Source organism: Mytilus californianus, unplaced genomic scaffold (genome assembly GCF_021869535.1).
Source record: "Mytilus californianus isolate M0D057914Y unplaced genomic scaffold, xbMytCali1.0.p SCAF_7, whole genome shotgun sequence".
NCBI lineage: Eukaryota > Metazoa > Mollusca > Bivalvia > Mytilida > Mytilidae > Mytilus > Mytilus californianus.
The window spans coordinates 38368986-38391492 of NW_026262723.1; the positions used below are offsets into that span (position 1 = coordinate 38368986).

The following is a 22507-nucleotide window of genomic DNA, read 5'->3' on the forward strand; positions in this document are numbered from 1 at the left end:
TCTAGTTTCTAGGGAGATTACATTGTAAAAACCAGCTGAACGTTTTAATCACGTTCTATTGTTAAGGAAATATTAAGCTTCTCAGTGATCAAAATTAGTGTTTGTCAAAACTGCTATATATCCAATGAAATTTTTCCGATAAAGTGTGTGGTTCAAGTTTTTGGAATTTGTTATATTTTTGACAAACAAAGGGTCAAAGTAAATATTTTGTCAAAATTTTATGAAAATTAAACGAGCCAAATTAATTTTAGTCAAGGTGTTTGGTACCACCTTAAAGCTCTGTTGAGCTTATGTTGTCTTGTTTTGTTCTGTACCTATGGTGTACGATTCAGAGTCAAAAGTATAAATTAGTTAATCCAATGCCCCATTGGCATAAAGAAAATGTACTTTCTTCATAAAATATATAAATATTAACATCAATGATTATTCACCTAAAAAAATACGTTTTTACATAATCTGAGTTATTGTATTATATGTAAACTGTAAATTCAATTATTGAAGTGTGCAGAGAATAAATTAGAAGTAGCTAGGTGGAGTGAAAATAAGTGAAAAAATGTTTTCAATGTTCTTCTGCTGATTTAATTTTAATGAGAAGCATTTACTGTTTATACTTCTGCATAGAAAGTAAAACAAAGGATATAGGGTATCCATCCATGACATAATATCAGTAGATGCACAACAAAAAAACACACAAAAAGCATTAAGTATTGCATTGCTGTTTATACTTTTGAACATCTCGGTTTCAATCCATCGGTTTCAAAGAAAGAAAGGTACAATTGCTCTCCTTTGCTTTTTGTTTGTGTTAAGATGAAGCAAATGATGTAACAATTACCAACAAAATTTAATGCTATATTTATTACCGCAAATGCATATCAATTACGGCAAATTCCATATTGATTTCCGAAATTTACACAAAAGGAAATTTTTAGGCTAATGGTATGTCAGCCTATCTGATTAGCTACTAAATATAACAAAAAGCGCAAAACCTTCTGATTTAATGGCATTTGCAACATTGAAAAGACCATTTGCAATATTTGAATATCGCATTTGCAATTTGAAATATAGTTTGCAATAATGTTGTGCTTTTACATGATAAAATTACTTTTAACCTTATGCTACGCCTTATGTACCTACTTAAAATAAAGCTTTTGATATTATTTGATTTGATGATTGTTGTCTTTTGGGGTTCACGCCTATATATTGGTAATTTTTTTAGCTTCTATGGTTGCTTAGTGTCCTGACCTAATCTGTATACGTCGTCGATAGGATATACTGTCAGCGTTAGCAATCAGTAAGCCAGGACCCCAGGCTACTTCTATGGGCCATTCGGATATTTGATATTTCCGGAAACAATAAGATTCTCGGAACTTCCCGAAAATGTTCGATCATTTATATAGGTAGTTATCTATGTCTTTGATACGGTCACTCTATGGATAGGCTACCACGTGACATTTTTATTTTTCAACAATCAAAGTTTTTTTGTAGATCGTACAGTTAAGAAATAAAGACTAGGTTGCAGTCAAAAAATCATTTATATGTTAGAAACTATTTGCCTTTTGGCATAACATATGTGTTTTTAATTAAGCGAATGTTTATTAAATATCAGCAGAGTAAAGGTCTTCTGATAACGCAATTATATAATTCATGCTTTGAGACGGTCCCTGTACGTGTTGTGTGTGTAGTTTGTTGTGCATTGTGACAATAAATCCCAAAATAAACTGATTATTTCTGAACGGTTATTACGTGATATTTTGTATTTCAATCATAGCCTGGGAAAATGCCGGAAGCATGAAACGATATTTCTGGTTATAAATATTTATCTTAGGTCGGAAACTCAGTGGTCGGAAAGCAGAAAGATAATTAAACAAAAGGATTTTTCTGTGTAAAAAAAAAATTATTTTATTAATAGATACTTCCAGACAAAGAGAATTTTCATTAAAATTATTAAGTTTAAATTGAGACTAAATTTATCCTTAGAAGAATATAATTAGAAATGTTATGTATACGTGTATTATGTCCCACTGGTTTGAACAGTGAATACATTTATGAACATTAGATGCAACATATGACCACCAATGAGCAGGGATGCGTACATTTCAAACGGTAGTGAATGAAAAAATACTTAATTTTTTATAAGTAAGAAGATTTTGTATGATTGCCAATGAGACAACTCTCCATCCAAGTCACAATGTATATATAAAAAGTAAACAGTTATATAGGTCATAGTACGGCCTTCAACACGGAGCCTTCAAGTTGGCTCACACCGAACAGCAAGCTATAAAGGGCCCCAAAATGACTATAGTGTAAAACAATTCAAATAGGGAAAACCAACGGTCTAATCTACATGTATATATAAAACGAGAAACGAGAACCACTTATGAACCACACCAACAAACGACAACCACTGAACAACAGGCTCCTGACTCCTCCTTGCATGGTTTCAATTCACAAGGATTTTAAATCCATGCATCTCACAAAAAACAATTAATATTTTACAATAATCATAAAAAAAAATAATTATTACGTTGATTATTTTATACTGTTTTAGTAAGTAAGTAGTAAGGTTCTGCTCATATTTTGTATAGCAATATATTCATATAGTGGAAAGTAAGAGTTTAAGAAGATATTGATTTGATAAATAAAATGTTCATCAGTAAATACTTGACGTTTGTGTTTATTGATATTATATTCTAAATTTTCGGAAAGATTCATTAACAGGAATGTATATTAATAATTAAATTTCAATTCTTTTTTTTTTCAATAGTTCAACCTTATAGATTTTAAATCTTTGCAATATGGTACGCGTTCACACAAATTCCGGATAAAATGGCAATGAATCCGGAGTCAAAACACAAGAGGTAGGTAGTTTGACATCCGAATTCAACTATTATGCCAGGATTAACATATGTGATGATGCAAATGCGTATTCTTATCAAGTGTATCAGTGCGTATGCTTTCTGTTTAGTAATACAATTTCTTGCGCAAAAAAAACATGTGCATGCATAAATATTAATTTCACTCGCGAATGTGAATTTTCGCTTTTCTTATCTAAATTCAGGACACGGCAGTAAAAGTTTGACATGTGACTTTCAAGCATGGTCATCATTACTTAAGGTATTGTGACCTCTAGCTGTTTCTCTTTTCTTTTTCTTTTCTTTTTTGAGTGACTGACCTATTATAAACTTTGACATTTTCGAAATGCTCAGGATTTCCTACCCCAGGAATAGATTACCTTAGATGTATGCGGCAAAGCTTTTGTTTCGAAATTTTGTGTCCTCAATTCCTTTCAACTCCGTACTTAATTTGGCCTTTTTAACTTTTTTTATTCGAGCGTCATTGATGAGTCTTTTGTAAACTGAACTCGCGTCTGGCGTACAACATGTTAATCATGATATCTTTTTATATCTACATATCTTTTTATATTAATTGGTTCTTTGGAGAGTATGTTCAGGTTTCATAAAACTTCTGAAAATAAGATATTTTTCAAAAACTAGTTTTCCTGTAGAATATTTGGATTGATTTAAGTAACTTCAGAAAATCCTTAAAATTTGAGATGTTTTGTGAGACCAAAATACTAAGTAATTGTCAGTGACCGTCAGTATATAAGAGGTCCCAATGAAGCTGGTGTGTTTAATACTAGTCTCAAGATAGAACTTGACTGAAATATACGAAACCTTCTTACAAGTTGCATGCCACAGGGTTTCACTTCACATGGAAATTGGACCTAAAATTCATCTATACAACATCAACCATGAGTACAGACAGCTTCAATAACGAGTATAAGAAAAATTGAAAGCTACCCGAAACAAAAAATGAAGATATGATAGAAAAAATAAATGCATCCAGATTATAAAGCAAACTGAGTGCTTAAATTTATATTGCGATTGGTTTGAGCAATTTGCTTTAGACGTTCGGTTTGCTGAAACTGGGATTTGCAAAAGGCCTTTAAGAAAAAATGATGTACACTCCCAATCTGAGATTACTATAACACATAATAGTCTCACTCCCAAGTAATAATAAAATAGTCAAGCCTAAAAATGTAAATTCAAATTGTAGCAGTATATATACACTTTTCTATTCACAACTATCCAGCTTTGTTATTAATTATTTCAAATCAAAAGCAAACAAAAATTCACATTATTCAGCAACATTTTTTTGGTGACCAGTCAGCGATCTCGGGTTCACGTATTGCATTTCTTTTTTTTAAAGAAAGCAGCTTTTCTTTACATTTTGTAACCCGAATAATCCAGTCGTTATATTTCACTCACTTCGATCGCTACATTAACCTCTGGAGGACTATGACCGTAAGGCGGCGCTGTAATTATTCAAGTTATACATTTTGTGGTGATTAGTTACACGACAATACGGCGCTCTTTTATCTTAAAGACTTTAAACAAACGTACGACTGGTTCCGTATTGATTTGCCATCTGAGCCAACTGACGTAAAAAGAAACAGATCAAAAAGCGGGAATTAGAAAATGTCAAATCCACTGTTCACGTTCAGACCCACAAAAGATAAATTACAGCCGTTCGAGAAACGTTTTTCGTAAGAATATTTACCAAAACTAGTTTAACCGCATATTTTAACTACAAATTACTCACTTAGTATACCTTTTTTTCATTAATTTGAACAATTTTGTAAACATAAAATTTGGTTAGATCACAGGAGTTTGAAATCCTAGCAATAAAGGTGTATAAATATGCCAAACTCGACTATCACAGTACAGCTTCTTCTCTCACAGTAGAGCTTCTTCTCTCGAAGCTCTACTGTGATAGTCGAGTTTGGCATATTTATACACCTTTATTGCTAGGATTTCAAACTCCTGTGGTTAGATCCTAAAGGCTAAAACATATCATCTTATGAATATTTTTCAAAAGATCAATACACGGTATTTAGAAAAGATAGACCACCAAATAAAAAAGGCCAATGTCATGGAGGCCTACTCATAGCTATATCAAATAATTTTTTATGTACAGAAATCAAAGAACTAGACACAGGATGTGAAATGATATGGGTAGAACTATTAATATCAAATGCACGTAAATGTTATATATGTGCTTATTATCGACCTCAGCCAGATGATGATACATCTTTAGATTTGCTGAATGAATCAATAAGTAGAATAAACGCCAGCTCGAAGTCAGCCATAATTATTGGTGGGGACTTTAATTAAGGGAACATCAATTGGGAAACAACAAGCGTCATACCTGGAAAAACAAATCAAAAACAACATCAGCAATTTTTAGAGACAATAGATGACTATTCATTAGCACAAGTTGTAAACATACCAACTTGAAATGATAAAATATTAGATCTTTTGTTAACAAATTATCCAGCCATTATTGAAAAAACTGAAACCATGCCACCATTAGGAGAGGCAGACCATGATATTGTATATATAGAATGTTTATTATCATTAATAAGATGCCAAACCAAGCCACGTAAAATCTATAAATATAAAAATGCAAACTGGCAAAAAATTAAAGAGGATAAAGATCAAACATATCAAAAGATCATGCATAAAAAGGATAGTGAAGATACAAATACACTTTGGTTAATATTTAAAAACTCATTACAAAACACTATGAGAACATACCACAGAAAATGATGAGAAACAGCAAAAATCTACCTTGGATAACAGACAGCCTTAGAAGACAAATGAAAAAGTACAAGAAAAAATATCAAAAGTACAAATTGAAAGGCAAAGGGAAACAAGACCAACTCAAAAAATTAAAACATGAAATACAAAAACAACAAAGAACATCTTATTGGAATTATATTGAAAATATGATATGTGGTATACCAGTAGATGACAACCCTACTACTATATCAAAGAGCTTCCCCAAAAATCTGTTCAGTTATATAAAAACACAAAAGTCTGAAAGCTCTAACATACCACCACTTCAAAAAGAGGGCTCACTTACAGCTGATTCAAAAGCTAATATTTTAAATGAACAGTTCAAAAAAGCATTCACACCTGTAACAGATGATCCAATACCAGATAAGGGCGTCAGTAAACATCCACAGATGCCTGATATTAAAATACAAAAACAGGGCATAGAAAAACTTCTAAATAACATCAATATCAACAAAGCAGCTGGGCCTGATCTCATCCATGGAAAAATTTTAAAAGAGTGTAAGACATCTATCACTCCCATCTTGTCAATCATATTCCAAACATCACTAAACTCTGGAAAGATCCCAGATGACTGGCGTCGCGCAAGTGTATGTCCAGCATTCAAAAAAGGCGACAAACACGACCCTATAAACTATCGCCCCATATCATTGACTTGCATCTGCTGCAAACTATTAGAACATGTTGTAGCTAGTAATATAATGAAACATCTGGAAAAAAATAAAATACTATATGACTTACAACATGGTTTTCGATCATCTCGCTCCTGTGAAACTCAGTTAATATCATTTATTCAAGATCTTGCAAATTCAAATAATAAAAACATTCAAACAGACATCATAATAATGGATTTTGCAAAAGCATTTGATAGAGTTTCAGACCACCATCTCATGTATAAAATCGGTTTCTACGGTATTAATTGCAATGCATTACATTGGATTCAAGATTTTTTAACAAACAGAACACAAACAGTAGTCCTTGAAGGTGAAACATCATATAAAATTCCTGTAACATCTGGGGTACCTCAAGGCACAGTACTAGTGCTTGGTCCAATTTTATACTTAATATTTATAAATGATTTTGAAGAATACATTGAACATAGTACCTTAAGATTGTTCGCAGATGACAGTATTATTTATAGGGAAATTAAAAAACCAGATGTCACATATAAATTACAGTCTGACTTGGAAGCGGCCCACAGATGGGAGCAGGACTGGCTCATGCATTTTCACCCTGATAAGTGCAACATTCTCAGTGTAACTCAAAAACGCAAACCTTTAGACTTCACTTATAAATTACACAATCACTCTATAGAAAAAGTTGACTCTACAAAATATTTAGGCCTAACTCTTCAATCAAATTTAAAATGGGACAAACATATCGATAACATGACATCAAAAGCAAATCAGTCTCTTGGATTTATTCGTAGAAACCTAAAAATAGCCTCACCTAAAGTTAAATCACATGCATTTAAAGCTCTTGTCCGACCAAAACTAGAGTACTGCTCAACTATTTGGGATCCACATCAAAAACAGCAAATTTCACAAATCGAAAAAGTTCAGAGAAGAGCAGCCAATTCTCATGCAACCGCTTCCATAACACCAGCTCAGTTACTGAAATGATGACAGACTTAAATTGGTACCCACTTGAAATTAGGCGTTTCTGATACAGACTTGTCTTCTTCTACAAAATTATACACGAAATTGTTGCAGTCCCTACATATAACCTTTTGATCCCACTAGACAATAGAACTAGACATAGCAATCCACACTCATTTAGGCAAATACAAACATCTAAAGACAGTTATAAATATTCATTTTATCCACGAACAGTTATAAATTGGAATCATCTGCCACAACAAATAGTATCATGCAGTACGGTACAGGGATTCAAGAGTATGATCTCAGAATCTGCATCCCCATTTTCTATCCCTAACTATTTTGTTATCAAATGTATATAGTTTTATCTAAATGAAATTTTTCAAATGTACATACATTATTTTGATTTTTTGATTTTGTTTCTTTTTATTTTTCTTGCTACAATGTAAATTATAAAATTTTATAGTCGACGCCCGGCGAATAATCTTCAATAATTGAAGGATCGCTAGAAACTTAAAGAAGAAGAAAAAAAAGAAAAAAAATGTTGTTTATTTTCGAAACTGTACGTTAACCCATATGAGAGGGTAGGAATGCCCTTTACCGTCAGTCGTCAAACAGTCATTTTCGGCTACCGTAAGCGTCAAATTGGTTATTTTTAAATAGTGCACTGCAAAAACCAGTTAAGTTTTAAATTTTCTAAAACATACAATGCATTATAAATATTATTTGATTTAACTAGGGCATGCTACATATGTCTTAAAACTTTGCCAGATGCACAGGTTTGTCTGTACTCAGAGTGGAAGCAAGACAACTCTCCCCACTGGCAAATTGCCCCACACCAAATCGCCCTACTTTTTCACCAACTCGCCCCACTTATGAAAAAGGGTTAAATACCGTTACATATACTCCTGCCAACTCGCCCCACTTATGAAAATGGGTAAAATCCAGATGAATATATAATTAAGGTCTGCCAACTCGTCCCATGTAAATGAAAACTTATCTACCCAGAATACCAAAAAATAGAAATTTAATTTATGATTATTATTGAATTTAAATGATGTTTCACTTCTTAAAATATAATTGTAGATACATTATTTATTATTATGTAATTTACATATTTATTGGAGACTAACTTTATTCTTGCAAGTTTAGTTATTTGCAAAATAATTGCAAAGAAACCTGTTAATTGTATCATAATCCGATATATTTTCATAACAATTTAAGGATTCCAATCTAACATCAATTTGTTTTTATAGCAATTAATGGATAGGGTTCTTTTGTCAAAATTATAAAAAAAAAGAATTGAAAAAAAACAAGATAGATATAAGAAGATGAGGTATGAGTGCCAATGAATCAACTCTCCATCCAAGTCAACATTTAAAAAAGTAAACCATTATATAATTATAGGTCAAAGTACGGTCTTCAACACGGAGCCTTGGCTCACACCAAACAGTAAGCTATAAAGGGCCCCAAAAATTACTAGGGTAAAACCATTCAAACGGGAAAACCAATGGTCTAATCTATATAAAAAACAAGAAACACTTATGAACCACATCAACAAACGACAACTACTGAACATCAGATTCCTGACTTAGGACAGGTGCAAACAAATGCAGCGGGTTTAAACGTTTTAATGGTACCAAACCTTCACCCTTTTTCTAAAACAATAGTGTAACATCACAACATAGAAAGACACACTATAAAATATCAACTGAAATAGCTTAATTGTTGGCATGACACGGGTTATGTTCTTTTTATATATGTTATGATGGTATGATACTAAACCCCTAACAGGAAGGATTGTGCCTGATATTCATATGATGAAGACATAATCTTTCAATCAGTTTAATTGAAGTCTGGAGCTGGCATGTCAGTTAACTGCTAGTAGTCTGTTGTTATTTATGTATTATTGTCATTTTGTTTATTTTCTTTGGTTACATCTTTTGACATCAGACTCGGACTTCTCTTGAACTGAATTTTAATGTGCGTATTGTTATGCGTTTACTTTTCTACATTGGCTAGAGGTATAGGGGGAGGGTTGAGATCTCATAAACATGTTTAACCCTGCCGCATTTTTGCGCCTGTCCCAAGTCAGGAGCCTCTAGCCTTTGTTAGTCTTGTATTATTTTTAATTTTAGTTTCTTGTGTACAATTTGGAGTTTAGTATGGCGTTCATTATCACTGAACTAGTATATATATTTGTTTAGGGGCGAGTTGGTAGGCCATAAATCAGTACAGTTTAATTCTTTTATTCATAAGTGGGACGAAAAGGTAGGCCACAATTCAGTACAGTTTAATTCTTTTATTCATAAGTGGGGCAAGTTGGCAGACCTATATTCAACGGGATTGCATCATTTTTCATCAGTTGGGCGAATTGGCATGCAAAATTTTATCGGGATTTTTATATTTTTCATAAGCAACCATTTTAGCCAAAGGGTCGATATGAACCTTAATCCTTTCTTGAATTTTCTGCCATACCGCCTATTCAGCCTATTCAAAAACACTACGTTTGAGTGCCACCGGTGAGGCACATAGGCCAACGGAATGGTCAGATCATATGTTTTGGTACTAGGCATTCTTTTTCAATGGAAATTGTGACGTCACAATGCATTTTTAATACAGTCAGGGATATAACTCTATAGGGTTATTACAGAAAAATAACATACATTTGTTATTGTGGACTAAAAAGTCAAAGAACTGTGATAACATATGTATGTTACATGTTTCATAGGGACAACATACATGTACATCATTAGTTTAGTTAAAATGTATATAAGTTCTATTGATATTACTATTGTCTTTATGTATACTCAGTAACTATAGAAAGATATAACAGTTCACATTTTGCCAATTATGCATACTACACCTATGTTATTACAGAAAAAATATGCCTGTAATAACTAAAGGGTGTTATCACAGCTTCTCTACATCACTCCAAAGCATTTGACCAGACATACATCATGCTTAATGACAATGTATTTTAATTTATTGTAAGAAATAATGACCAGAGCATGTAATGAGGTTCTGCGCAAGCTTCTCAGTAATTCCCAAGTGTCTCATATAATAAGTTGCATTCCTTTAATAACTAAGCCTTGTTATTACAGCTAAGTTGATCCCTTAAAAGCCTAATCTCATTGATTTACCATGGTTAATCAAAAATGTATTAATTTAATTAAAACATTAGTTATCAAGGCTATGTATTTAGTTTCTGCGCAAAGTGTCAAGAGTTCCCTACAGCCCACTATAGATTAAAATATTTTTGATTTATTTTACAAATAACAAACATATGTTATTACAGATTTAGAAAATTTAAGGAATAAAGAGTAGACAACTCATGAAAGTATCTGTAATAACACATGCAAGTTATTTTCTGTAATAACCCTATAGAGTTATATCCCTGACTGTAATAGCAGGAAAACCTATGACATGTATGAGACGAGGATTATAATAAACAATACCTCATAAATCTAGAGTGCAGGATCTGGAAGATGGCTGGCGTCAACTCTATTCCAACTTCATGATTTTGGGTTCAGCAAAATGACCAGAAGATGAAGAAGAACCACAATTTAATATCAACCAGAAGGGACAAATAAGAATTCTAGAAATAAACTTCACAAGAATAGGTTATTTTTATTTCCTGTACTCTTTAGAGTTGACAAAAGTATTTGTGTGACAAACAAACATGTTGGAACTATGGAAGAATTTCCCATTTTTTATGAACACCTATTACATGTATTAGCTTGGTACATGTACATGAAATTCTTTATGTTCAGATAATAAAAAAAAAAACATGTTGTTGTGTTTATATTTTGGTGTGGAATACTAGAATAAATATCTTTTATAGCGACTTTACGGTATGGGTTTTTCTCAATGTTGAAGGCCGTAGGGTTGTCTATCAGTGTTCCAACTTGAATCTTAGGGCAGAAGGGTGCTAGTTGTCTGAAAGGGCACTTTAGCGTTATAGCCAAGATTTTAAGGGCACTGTTGGACAGTGTATAAATTACCTTGAATATTGCAAGGCTCAGCTGGAGAACATTAGTTGTATTTAAACCATATTCAGAAATTAATGTGTTCTTGATGTTGGTTCCAGTAAGAATTTTTTTTTTTATCAAATTATCATACCATGAAGCAAAGCATATGTTGATGTTAATCTAAACAAACTTGTACATGTACATTTGGTAAGGAAAATAATCATCAGAAATTTCAATGTTTTATAACTTATACCAGTCTATAAAAATAAACAAGTAGTTTTGAAAGATGGAGTTATACATGCAAAATTAAATGTTTAATGTAATTAAATTATCTACATTTAAATTACTTGTTCAAACATATAGTACATGTTATTGAGAGTTATTTATTATCATTTAAATTGCTACAAAAAAGTATTTTTAAGTGCACACCAAAGTGCTCCTCAGTAAGTTTTATAAATATAACAGGTGAGACTGTAGATGATCACATTATATTGATGCAATAATATATTGCAGAAGGTATAAACAGTTACTTTTTTCTCCATCATTGTTAAAAATAAATTTGTTGAGTGCTCCTATGTCAGGAGGATTATAAAATACAAGAAGTAAAACAGGAAGTGAATCTTGTTATGTTCAAAGTACAAATTTCTTTGATTCTTCTTTAAATTTCATACTCATGGTTATGAAACAAAACATATTTTACCAATTAAGTCAAAACTATGTATGCCTGTAAAATTGTTTAAGATTTCATTTTTTATGTTATGCCTACTGAAATAAATTTTTTCAGGTGTACATGTTGTACATAAACATTACAAATGAATAACATGTGGACATTTCATTCTGTATTAAATATACCTAGTATTTGTTCAATTATCTTATATCCACTAATTAGCAGTAAACAATCATTAACAAAGGTGATAAAACTGCCAAAGCATTAGGTATTTAACTTAATCCCATTGTCAGATAATTAGTGTTACACAATCAATCAGGTAACAATTTTACTGGAAACGCCGGTAGGCATGAAATTTGGAGATTTGATTTTTTGGAAAAGGCAGAGGGGTGCATTCTTTTACTTTGGAGGGTAGAAGGGCGGGGTAAAGGCACCAAGGGCGGACGGCCCTTCTATTTAGGGCAGGTGGGAACTGTCTAAAATTGCTTACATCTACTTTATTTGAACTTTGGTAGATAGTTGTCTCATTGGCAATCATACGACATCTTATTTTTTATATTACCAGTATCAACTATTGAAAAGGTGTGTTCAATGACTTAACTTGAATTCGATATATTTCTTCGAGTTTCTGTTTTCACTGCAACTTTACTGAATGAATATGAAGTTATATAAAAACTCTCATAAAATAAACAAAACAAACATATTTATAGACAAAGTTAAGCACAAAGATAAATTGAAGCAAAATCATGCTCCAATTACGTTTATAGTGTTCTGCAATGAATATTTGTCACCTACAGTTTTTTGTCATATATTTCCCATAAAATGTAAAACTACATATTCTCAAAAAAAAACATTGTGTGGCAAATTCTGGCTGGAATTCGGTAGCCCCCAGCAAATTCTATACACGTATCAATAAAACGGAAAATTTTGGACAATGAAATATAATTTTAAAAAGAAAATTCGCAGTAGAGGTTTAAGAAAAGTCAATCTAAAATCAAATTATTCAATATTTTTAGTGTTTACCGTAATTACGTGCATCTAATATATATATGTTTGTACTTCCTTTTATAGAATATTCTGATTCCTTTATCTCTGAAAGTCTAAAACTTACTTGCATATTTTTTGAATATTTATTTGAGGATATAATGGATTAATTTGCCTGCAAAATTACATAAAAATCCGTTAGATTGCCTATTTACGTATCTATTACCTAAAGAAATCTAACTGACATACGCATAACGTCGAAATAGAACTGTTTCCAGACAGAAACAATTGCATGATGTTGTGCATTGTTACGCTTCTTTTATGACGTTTTCCGTTCAAATTTCAAATCTAGGGCCTAGCATTTAAAGGTAATTTAACAAAAAAATCTGTGGCACTCTAAGGGTTAAGTCGATTCAGCCCACATTTAAAAGAATATTTTTGGGAAATCATGGAAATAGAATAAAAACTTTTTAGTAAGATTATGGAAATGAAAATAATCCTAAAACCAGTCATCTTCAGTGTATATAATTTTTATCCAAAAATCAATCAAAGATCCTAAGAGGAGTTAAAAAGAAATAGTATACCTATGTTTGAACATAGAAATACTCCCAAAAGCAACCATTTACAAGTTAAAGTGTCAGATGACTTTTTATAGGAGTTATTGCCCTTAAATGATTAATTTTACATTTTTTTTTATTTTTGCCTTTTATCTTGAAAACTATAATAGATAGAGTGAATATTAAAAAGCAAAAGTGGTCAACAAGACAAGATCTTCAAATAAGTCTACATGGTCGAAATCTTTGGACAACTCTTTCAAGTTTCAAGTTTCTTTTGAATAATAAAGAAGTATATAAAATTATAATAGAGGGCACATTTGCCCTGTTGTTCAGATCAGAAGTACCTGTTTTTGTACTATCAAACTTCCGGGAACCAGTACGCTCTAATATTCAGCACAAGTCAGTATAAGGTATAGTTTTGACATGAAACGACTGCCACTTTATTTGAACTTAAGACAAAGTAGCTATTAATGCTTGAAATTGCAGAATTTATAATAGAAAGCAATGGGGCTATGAATTAGTGGTTTTATACCTATTACCTGAAAAGCGTATGAAATTCAAATTTAGAAATCATACCCATTACAATGAAAATTGGTCACATTTGTTGTTAGTAATCATGTTACATTATTTTTTTTATGTAACAATTATGTTGGTGTCAAATTACAGCCCTGAAATTGCTACAATAGGGTATTTCAGCCTTTTTTGGTCATTTAGCCTGCACACAGTTAAGACTTTACCTGAAGTTTAAATTTATGCATTATCTAAGACTGAAACCAATGAAACATGTATATTATGACTGGTTTATAGTATAAATCTAGCTTTTAGTCAAATTATCTAGTGAGTGTTCATGTTTTATTGGGTTTCTTAGTGTATCATTTATTTCGAAGGAAATTGGTGTATACTTATATAGGAATTCCAAAATCTCACTTGAAATGCAATTTATAACCAGTTTAGCAAGTTGTATATCATGTATATTCGGGAGATACATAAACTGCTCTTGTTGATCCATGTGTAAACATAAAAGTATGGTTTTTACCAAATCAAATCTCCTTTTTCAACATGTAGAAAAAAGGGGGGACAAAATTATCAATTATATTTCATGTTTGGACCACTATATTTATATTTAAGGAAGAATCTCTGATAAAAATAAGACATAAAGGTGAGAACATTGTTCTTTGAGTAGATATTAACAAATAAAAACTGGTAAAAATTGAAAAAGTCTCATATCTGTCACTATTAGTATCCATATGGAGTTTTCTTTGTATAATGCATATGTTATTACCAGTCCAATTTGAGCTTGAATTCAGTGATATAGTGTTTTGACAAAAGCTTTATGTGTTTTTCTATGCTAGAAATAGATCATAGAAGGACATTAAGTAAAGCAGAAGTCAATATAACAAGTTTAGTGCTGTTATAGGTATAGAACCACTAATTCAGGCCTGGTCGGAAAGAACATACAAGAAAGTAGTACATATTTTAAACAAAATAGTTCCTATGCATAGCTGGATCTTTGTCAATAGCTGAAATATTTGGGTAGTTTTGGTATCAAATGAAAGCTTGGGGACTTAGGATTATTGTAGAACCCTTGTTGAAAGTTTCTTTGAATAATAAAGAAGTATATAAATTTATAATAGAGGGCACATTTGCCCTGTTGCTCAGATCGGTACCTGTTTTTGTACTATCAAACTTCCGGGAACCAGTACACTCTAATATGCAATTAAAGGTATGTTGAATTTTTCAGCACAAGTCAGTATAAGGTATAGTTTTGACATGAAATGACTGCCACTTTATTTGAACTTAAGACAAAGTAGCCTTTAATGCTTGAAATTGCAGAATTTAACATAGAAAGCAATGGGGCTATGAATTAGTGGTTTTATACCTCATGTACCTTAAAGGAAGTAGAGATAAAAAATTAATTTTCAAAATATTTTTTTAATTGTTCTAAGGTATAAAAATAAAAGAAATGTATTTTCATTCAATTTGTTTTAGATTTAATCTTTTTACAAAAAAAAAATTCGTACGGATTCCGCGGAACCCAGTGTCTCGCCTATTTTTGCTGTTAATCGCAGGCTCAACAAAAATGAGGGGAAAAAAAATTAAAATATTCCTCTCGATACTATTTTTTGATTGTAAGAAGCTTGTATCCAAGTTTAGTAAAAATCCAGGATAGTTTATGAATCTAATAAACTTTAACTGCAGACTGTATGTAATGTTAACTGGAAGAAAAACTAAGTCCATTTATAAGTAAAATACGGAAAAACAGGAACAAAATTTCCTTCTAGATACTAGCTTTTGATCATATGCAAGCTTCTGTCCAAGTTTGGTACAAATCCAGGATAGTTTAAGAAAGTTATTAAAATTTTTAAAACTTTAACCACAGAGTGAATGTAATGTTTCCTGGCAGAAAAACTAAGTCCATTTATAAGTAAAATACAGAAATAGAATTTTTTTTTACAAAATTTACTTTCTGGATACTATCTTATGATCATAAACAAGCTTCTGTCCTAGTTTGGTAGAAATCCAGGATAGTTTAAGAAAGCTATTAAAATTTTAATAAAATGCTCGGCTGGGCGCATCTTGATACGACCGCAGAGGTCGAACCCTGAACAGTTGGGGCAAGTATGGACACAACATTCAAGCTTGATACAGCTCTGAATTTGGATTGTGATTAAATATTTGACACAGCATAGGTTTCTGACACAGAATGAATGTGGTCTAAGAACTTAATTTTTTTTAATTTACCTATTATGGTCCAATATCCAAAATCTAAATACATGGTTAGATTCAGCACATCAAAATTAAAGAATCCAAAGAATTCAATTTTTGATGAAATCAAACAAAGTTTAATTTTGGACCCTTTTGACCTTAATGTGGACCAATTTGATAACGGGGCCCAAAATCAAAATACATGATTAGATTCAGCATATCAAAGAACCCCATATATTCAATTTTTGTTGAATTAAACAAAGTTTAATTTTGGACCCCAACTTGGACCAACTTGAAAACTGGGCCCATAATCAAAAATCTAAACACATGTTTAGATTAAGCATATCAAAGAACCCCAAGAATTCAATTTTTGTTAAAATCAAACTAAGTTTAATTTTGGACCCTTTGGACCTTAATGTAGACCAATTTAAAAAACGGGACCCAAAATAAAAATCTAAATACACGGTTAGATTTAGCATATCAAAGAACCCCAATAATTGTTCATTAACCATTACTTTATACATAATTTAAAAGCAGTGTAAGGGAGGTAATTCAAATATTGTATGTGATTTATCTCCCTTACACTGCTTTAAATTATGTTTTGTACTAAAGTATTTGTCCATTAACCAGGACAACCTTTTTTTTCCCCCTTTTTTGCCCCTAATTCCTAAACGGTTTGAGCCATAACCCCCCAAAAGCAAATCCTAACCACTCCTTTGTGGTATGGAAACTTGTGGTATAATTTCAGAGAGATCCATACACCGTTCCACAAGTTATTGTCTGGAAACTAGAAAATGCTTATTTTTGGCCCCTAATTCCTTAACTGTTGGTACTATAACCCTTATGGTAAAATTTCATAGAGATCCATTCACTTAAACTAAAGTTAGAGTGCGAAAACCAATGTTTCTTTGGACGACGCCAACGTCATACCAATATACGACCCCAAAATTTTTTTGAGGTCGTATAAAAACTTTAACCACAGAGTGAATGTAATGTTTCCTGGCAGAAAAACTAAGTCCATTAAGAGGTAAATTACGGAAAAAATGGAATTTTTTTTTTACAAAATTTACTTCTGGATACTATTTTATGATCATAAACAAGCTTCTGTCCTAGTTTGGTAGAAATCCTGGATAGTTTAAGAAAGTTATTAAAATTTAAAAAACATTAACCACAGAGTGAATATTTGTGGACGCCGCCGATGACGACACCAACGGAATGTAGGATCGCTATGTTTCGCTTTTTCAACAAAAGTCGAAGGCTCGACAAAAACATAAAATTAAGGAGTATATTGTGAAAGGTGACAAAAAAGGGGAAGTGACTCAAATTTATTGTCAAACAACTTTGAAATAGACAAATTATTTATGACCTTTAGCTAAGGTAATTGGTGTTAATTTAACAGTGTGTTTGACACCAAAGCTGTCAAGTGAAGCCATGCACTTAATGGGTCACATAATTTGACAGTTAACACAGCTACATGTATTTGAACCTCCTGTCCATACCTGCCAACTTTTCAAAATCTCTATGGGGGATTTTGAGCACAAGAGGAACTAATGCATACCTAAACAAGTCATTAGTGTACTTAATTAGAACATCTATGGTTTTGAATGAGTATACATGTGTTTAAATGTATTTTTTTACACCTGTGAATGCCTTTTTAGCTCACCTGGCCTGAAGGGCCAAGTGAGATTTTCTCATCACTTAGCGTCCGTCTTCCGTCGTCATTAGCTTTTACAAAAATCTTCTCCTCTGAAACCACTGGGCCAAATTTAACCAAACTTTGCCACAATCATCATTAGGGTATCTAGTTTAAAAAATATGTCCGATGACCCAACCAACCATGATGGCCGCCATGGCTTAAAATAGAACATTGGGGTAAAATGTAGATTTTGGCTTATATCTCTGAAACCAAAGCATTAAGAGTAAATTTGACAGATTATCAGGTCAAGATCTATCCGCCCTGAAATTTTCAGACAAATCTGACAACCCGTTGTTGGGTTGCTGCCCCTGAATTGGTGATTTTAAGGAAATTTTGCAGTTTTTGGTTATTATCTTGAATATTATTATAGATAGAGATAAACTGTAAACAGCAATAATGTTCAGCAAAGTAAGATCTACAAATAAGTCGTTATGACCAAAATTGTCAGTCGACCCCTTTAGGAGTTATTGCCCTTTATAGTCAATTTTTAACAATTTTTCGTAAATTTTTGTAATCTTTTACAAAAATCTTCTTCTCTCAAACTACTGAGACAAATTAAATCATACTTGGCCTTAATCATAATTAGGGTATCTTGTTTAAAAAATTTGTCTGATGACCCTGCCTTCCAACCATCATGGCCGACATGGTTAAAAATAGAACATAGGGGTAAAATGCAGTTTTTGGTTTATATCTCTGAAACTAAAGCATTTAGAGCAAATCTGACAGATGGCAAAAATGTTCATCAGATTAAGATTTATCTGCCCTGAAATTTTCAGACGAATCGGACAACCAGTTGTTGGGTTGCTGCCCCTGAGTTAGTAATTTCACAGAAATTTTGCAGTTTTTTGTTAGTATCTTAGATATCATTATAATATCTAATATCTAATACTATTAATTATGATTTTAACCTTATTTTACATGATTTCCAAAGCATCAGTAAATACAGGTGAGCGACATAGGCTCTTGAGAGCCTCTAGTTTAAGGTATTTAGTCTAAATAATTCAGTTTTATAAGGGTCAGGTCCACACCTTTCATGGGAAAAATCCCCCATAAAGCGGGAAAGTTGGCAGGTCTGCCTGTCCAGGAAGTATTACGAATTTGCTGGTATTTCAAAGGAAAATCACTTATGAAATCAGTCTAACGGCTCAAGAATCCTGGATGAAAACGGGTCATTTTCTGAATTCACGGGTTATTTAACGACCCAGCGGGTATTTAAAAAATCCCGGGTATGAAGTGAAATTCTCGGGTGTGACCCGCAGGATACTGGTCAGTTGACAGGTATGGTAACACTGAATGTGGATTAACTTTTGATATTGAAATTTTTCTGGTTTGTCATTGGACTTGACAGTCATATTTGACACTGTGTATATCGGGCATGGGGTAATGTTAATTTGTAATTGTAATGCCCTGTAATGCTTTACATTTTACCAAGTAATGCATGTCATGTGTAATGCCCAAATTTTAGCATTACATGTTCAATATTGTAATGTAATGTATTGAACTGTTTCATGGTTAATTAGTCAAAGTTTAGTTTCCTTGGATAGTTCTTTTCCATATCATAGATACTATATTTGGTGAATGGAATGATTGTAAGGTGTAGATGTTCCTCTCTGATATGATTTATCTGACTTTTATCTCATTTACATGGATCAGTGATATTGTTGTTATACCCCACGCAACGAGTTGCGGAGGGTATAATGTTTTTGACCCGTCTGTCCGTCCGTCAGTCCGTCAGTCCTGTTTCTTGTCATCGCAACTCCTCTCAAACCACACAACAGAATTTCACGAAACCTTTTTAGATAATAAGGACATATTATGTAGTTGTGCATATCAACAGGAAATTGCAATTCAATTTTTTTTCTAGGAGTTACGCCCCTTTGAACTTATTTACTTTAATGTACTACTGCAACAGTTTGTCATCGCAACTCCTCTGATACCACACAACAGAATTTCATGAAACCTTTGTAGATAATAAGGACATACTATGTAGATGTGCATATTGACAGGAAATTATGATTCAATTTTTTTTCTAGGAGTTATGCCCCTTTGAATTTATTTGCTTCAAAGTACTTCTGCAACAGTTTGTCATAGCAACTCCTCTGAAACCACACAACATAATTTCATGAAACTTTGTAGATAATAAGGACATACTATGTAGATGTGATTATTGACAGGAAATTATGATTCAATTTTTTTTTCTTATACAATTTTTTTTTCTTACACATATTTTATTTCTCCAATCACAATGTGGGGACGTGGGGTATGTGAGCGCGCTCACTAAGGTTCTTTAATTTTTAAAGCAATTGCTTTTATGCTATAATGAATCTTTCATATTTGTGACGTAGAATCCTGCATGGGGATACCAAACTGGTCGAAGTACAAAATTTATATTCTTCTTCTGCTATGATAAATTTCCTGTGTTTTTATAATTAATCAATTTAGAACAAGTTAAAGTCAAAGACAATGGTGGACTAGTAAAGTTTCAAAACAATCATTTATAGATGGATTTCGAATTTTTCATGTTTTTCGATTGACTTAGATGAATTAAGTCAAAATTTGAGTGCTTTTTATCAGTGTCATTCCCATTCTTGTTACTCGTAGTGCTAATTGTGTGAAATAAAATTAAGAACTAAAGCTCATTGAACTTGTAGACGGGTCATATGATATTTCAAAGAAACAACTGTTTATGCCAAAGAACAGAAGTATTTTGTTTTCTTTAGGCACTCGCAACTCCAGCGTACATCAAAAGATTCTAATTTTTGGCAAAATGATGCTTTACTTCATTAAAACATGATAATAATGGCCCTCAGTAATTAGGTTTGATCCATTTATTGCATTTTTAACATTTAATGCATGTAACTATAAATGTCAATTTAGGACATAAACTGAGACAACTGTTACTGTAATGGTATTCTCAGACATAAAATGAAATTGGATTTGAACAATACAAAAAAAATTCAAATGTTAAGATATAGACTTAACATTATAGCGCAATGACTGACCAAGCACTTCTCTTTTAAGTCTCACCACTTCTGCTTATCAATTTCAAAAAGAGAATTCACTTCTTCAATTGTCTCCTAATGATACTGAGTTAGTTAAAATCAATTGTCAATAGTCTTTTCTGTATTTGATCAATATAATCTCCTGACTGCTGTACTGGTATAATATTTTTATATACAGATAAAAACCTAGTATAAATCACAAAAACATCGACTTAGCGGCAACTGCTTTGTAGCGCTCTAGTGCTTTGATTATAGAATACTTGTTGTATAACCCTTTTTTCTTAGGCTTTCAACATGAATTCAATCATGATCGGTAAGTCAAGCATGAATTTCAGTGTGCACTCTTTTATTAAACATTTGTATACTTATTTTTTTAGGAAACGAGAAACTACTGTCAGAAAGTGGACATTTGTACGGGATTCAGAATCAGTTGCCGAGGTAATATCAAGTAAAGTGCATAAAGTGACTTGGGGCATACATGTAGTGGTAACATATAAAAATAAGGAGGTGTTCATGTGGTAGGATTGCCAATGACAATGAATGAGAACAACTTTCCACAAGAACCAGGATGTACACAACTATAGGGCACTGTATGGTCTTCAGCAGTGTTTATTTCATTTATTTTGTTATTATATATATACCTCACACATTTAAAAAACTTTCTTGAGTGGAGAAATATCGTATCATGCTTGATGCAGTGGTAGAATCTATATATGTGTACCATTAAAACGTTTAATCCCGCTGCAAATGTTTGCACCTGTCCTAAGTCAGGAATCTGATGTACAGTAGTTGTTGTCTGTTTATGTAGTTCATACGTGTTTCTCGTTTCTCGTTTTTATATAGATAAGACCGTTGGTTTTCCCGTTTGAATGGTTTTACACTAGTAATTTTTGGGGCCCTTTATAGCTTGCTGTTGGATGTGAGCCAATGCTCCGTGCTGAAGGCTGTACCTTGACCTATAATGGTTTACTTTTATAAATTGTCACTTGGATGGAGAGTTGTCTCATTGGCACTCATACCACATCTTCCTATATCTATCATGTCTATAGGATGTAATTTTTGTGAATTTTTTTTAAGGGATAATTATAAATGTGAATTTTTTTATTCAATTACAAATGATTTATTCCTATAATCTATATTAAAAGAAAATTGCATAGAATAACATTATAAACATCTGCGACCTTTTTTCACGAATAAATAATGCTGGAAATTTGTTAACAGTCCTCTTCATAAGCAAATCACAACAAACAGTACTTATGGAACAACATATAAAAAGATGCAATCTTGATAATGCCATACAGGAATATATTGAAACATTTTTTGGTAGGTGGTGCAATATTTTGTCTCTCCTGTTACCATATTTAAAAGAAATTTCAGGTTATTTAGAAAAGTTTTTGATAAAATTTTAAGCTTGTTTTTCATAGCCAATAAGATGGTTTTCAAGAGTAAAAACTGCTATATATTATCATTCTGTGTAATGATTGATTATTTGTCAATTTTCCATGTTGTACAGAAAAATACCTCTAAAAATTTGTTTTCAAAGGTCATAAAAATAACCACCAGCAATGCAAGTCTGAGAAAGCAATTCATAATGTTTAGCACTTTTTTATGCCCCCGCCATGGCGTAGGGTGCATTAAGTTTTAACCTTGTCTGTACGTCCCGAAATTTGCGTTCGTATATTGCTATCAT

At 32.2% G+C, this 22507-nt stretch overlaps 1 protein-coding gene across 2 annotated transcripts in view; it reads left to right on the forward strand.

Annotated features, from left to right (window-relative positions):
• Positions 1 to 4398: 4398 nt before the first annotated feature.
• Positions 4399 to 22507, forward strand: part of LOC127708511 (biorientation of chromosomes in cell division protein 1-like 1) — a 49507-nt gene continuing 31398 nt past the window's right edge. For both annotated transcript variants that reach the window (XM_052213403.1, XM_052213404.1), the window contains exons 1-2: positions 4399 to 4546; positions 21195 to 21255. In XM_052213403.1, coding sequence (XP_052069363.1) covers positions 4479 to 4546; positions 21195 to 21255 — 129 coding nt within the window. In that variant the 5' untranslated portion in view covers positions 4399 to 4478. The remainder of the gene's footprint in view (positions 4547 to 21194; positions 21256 to 22507) is intronic.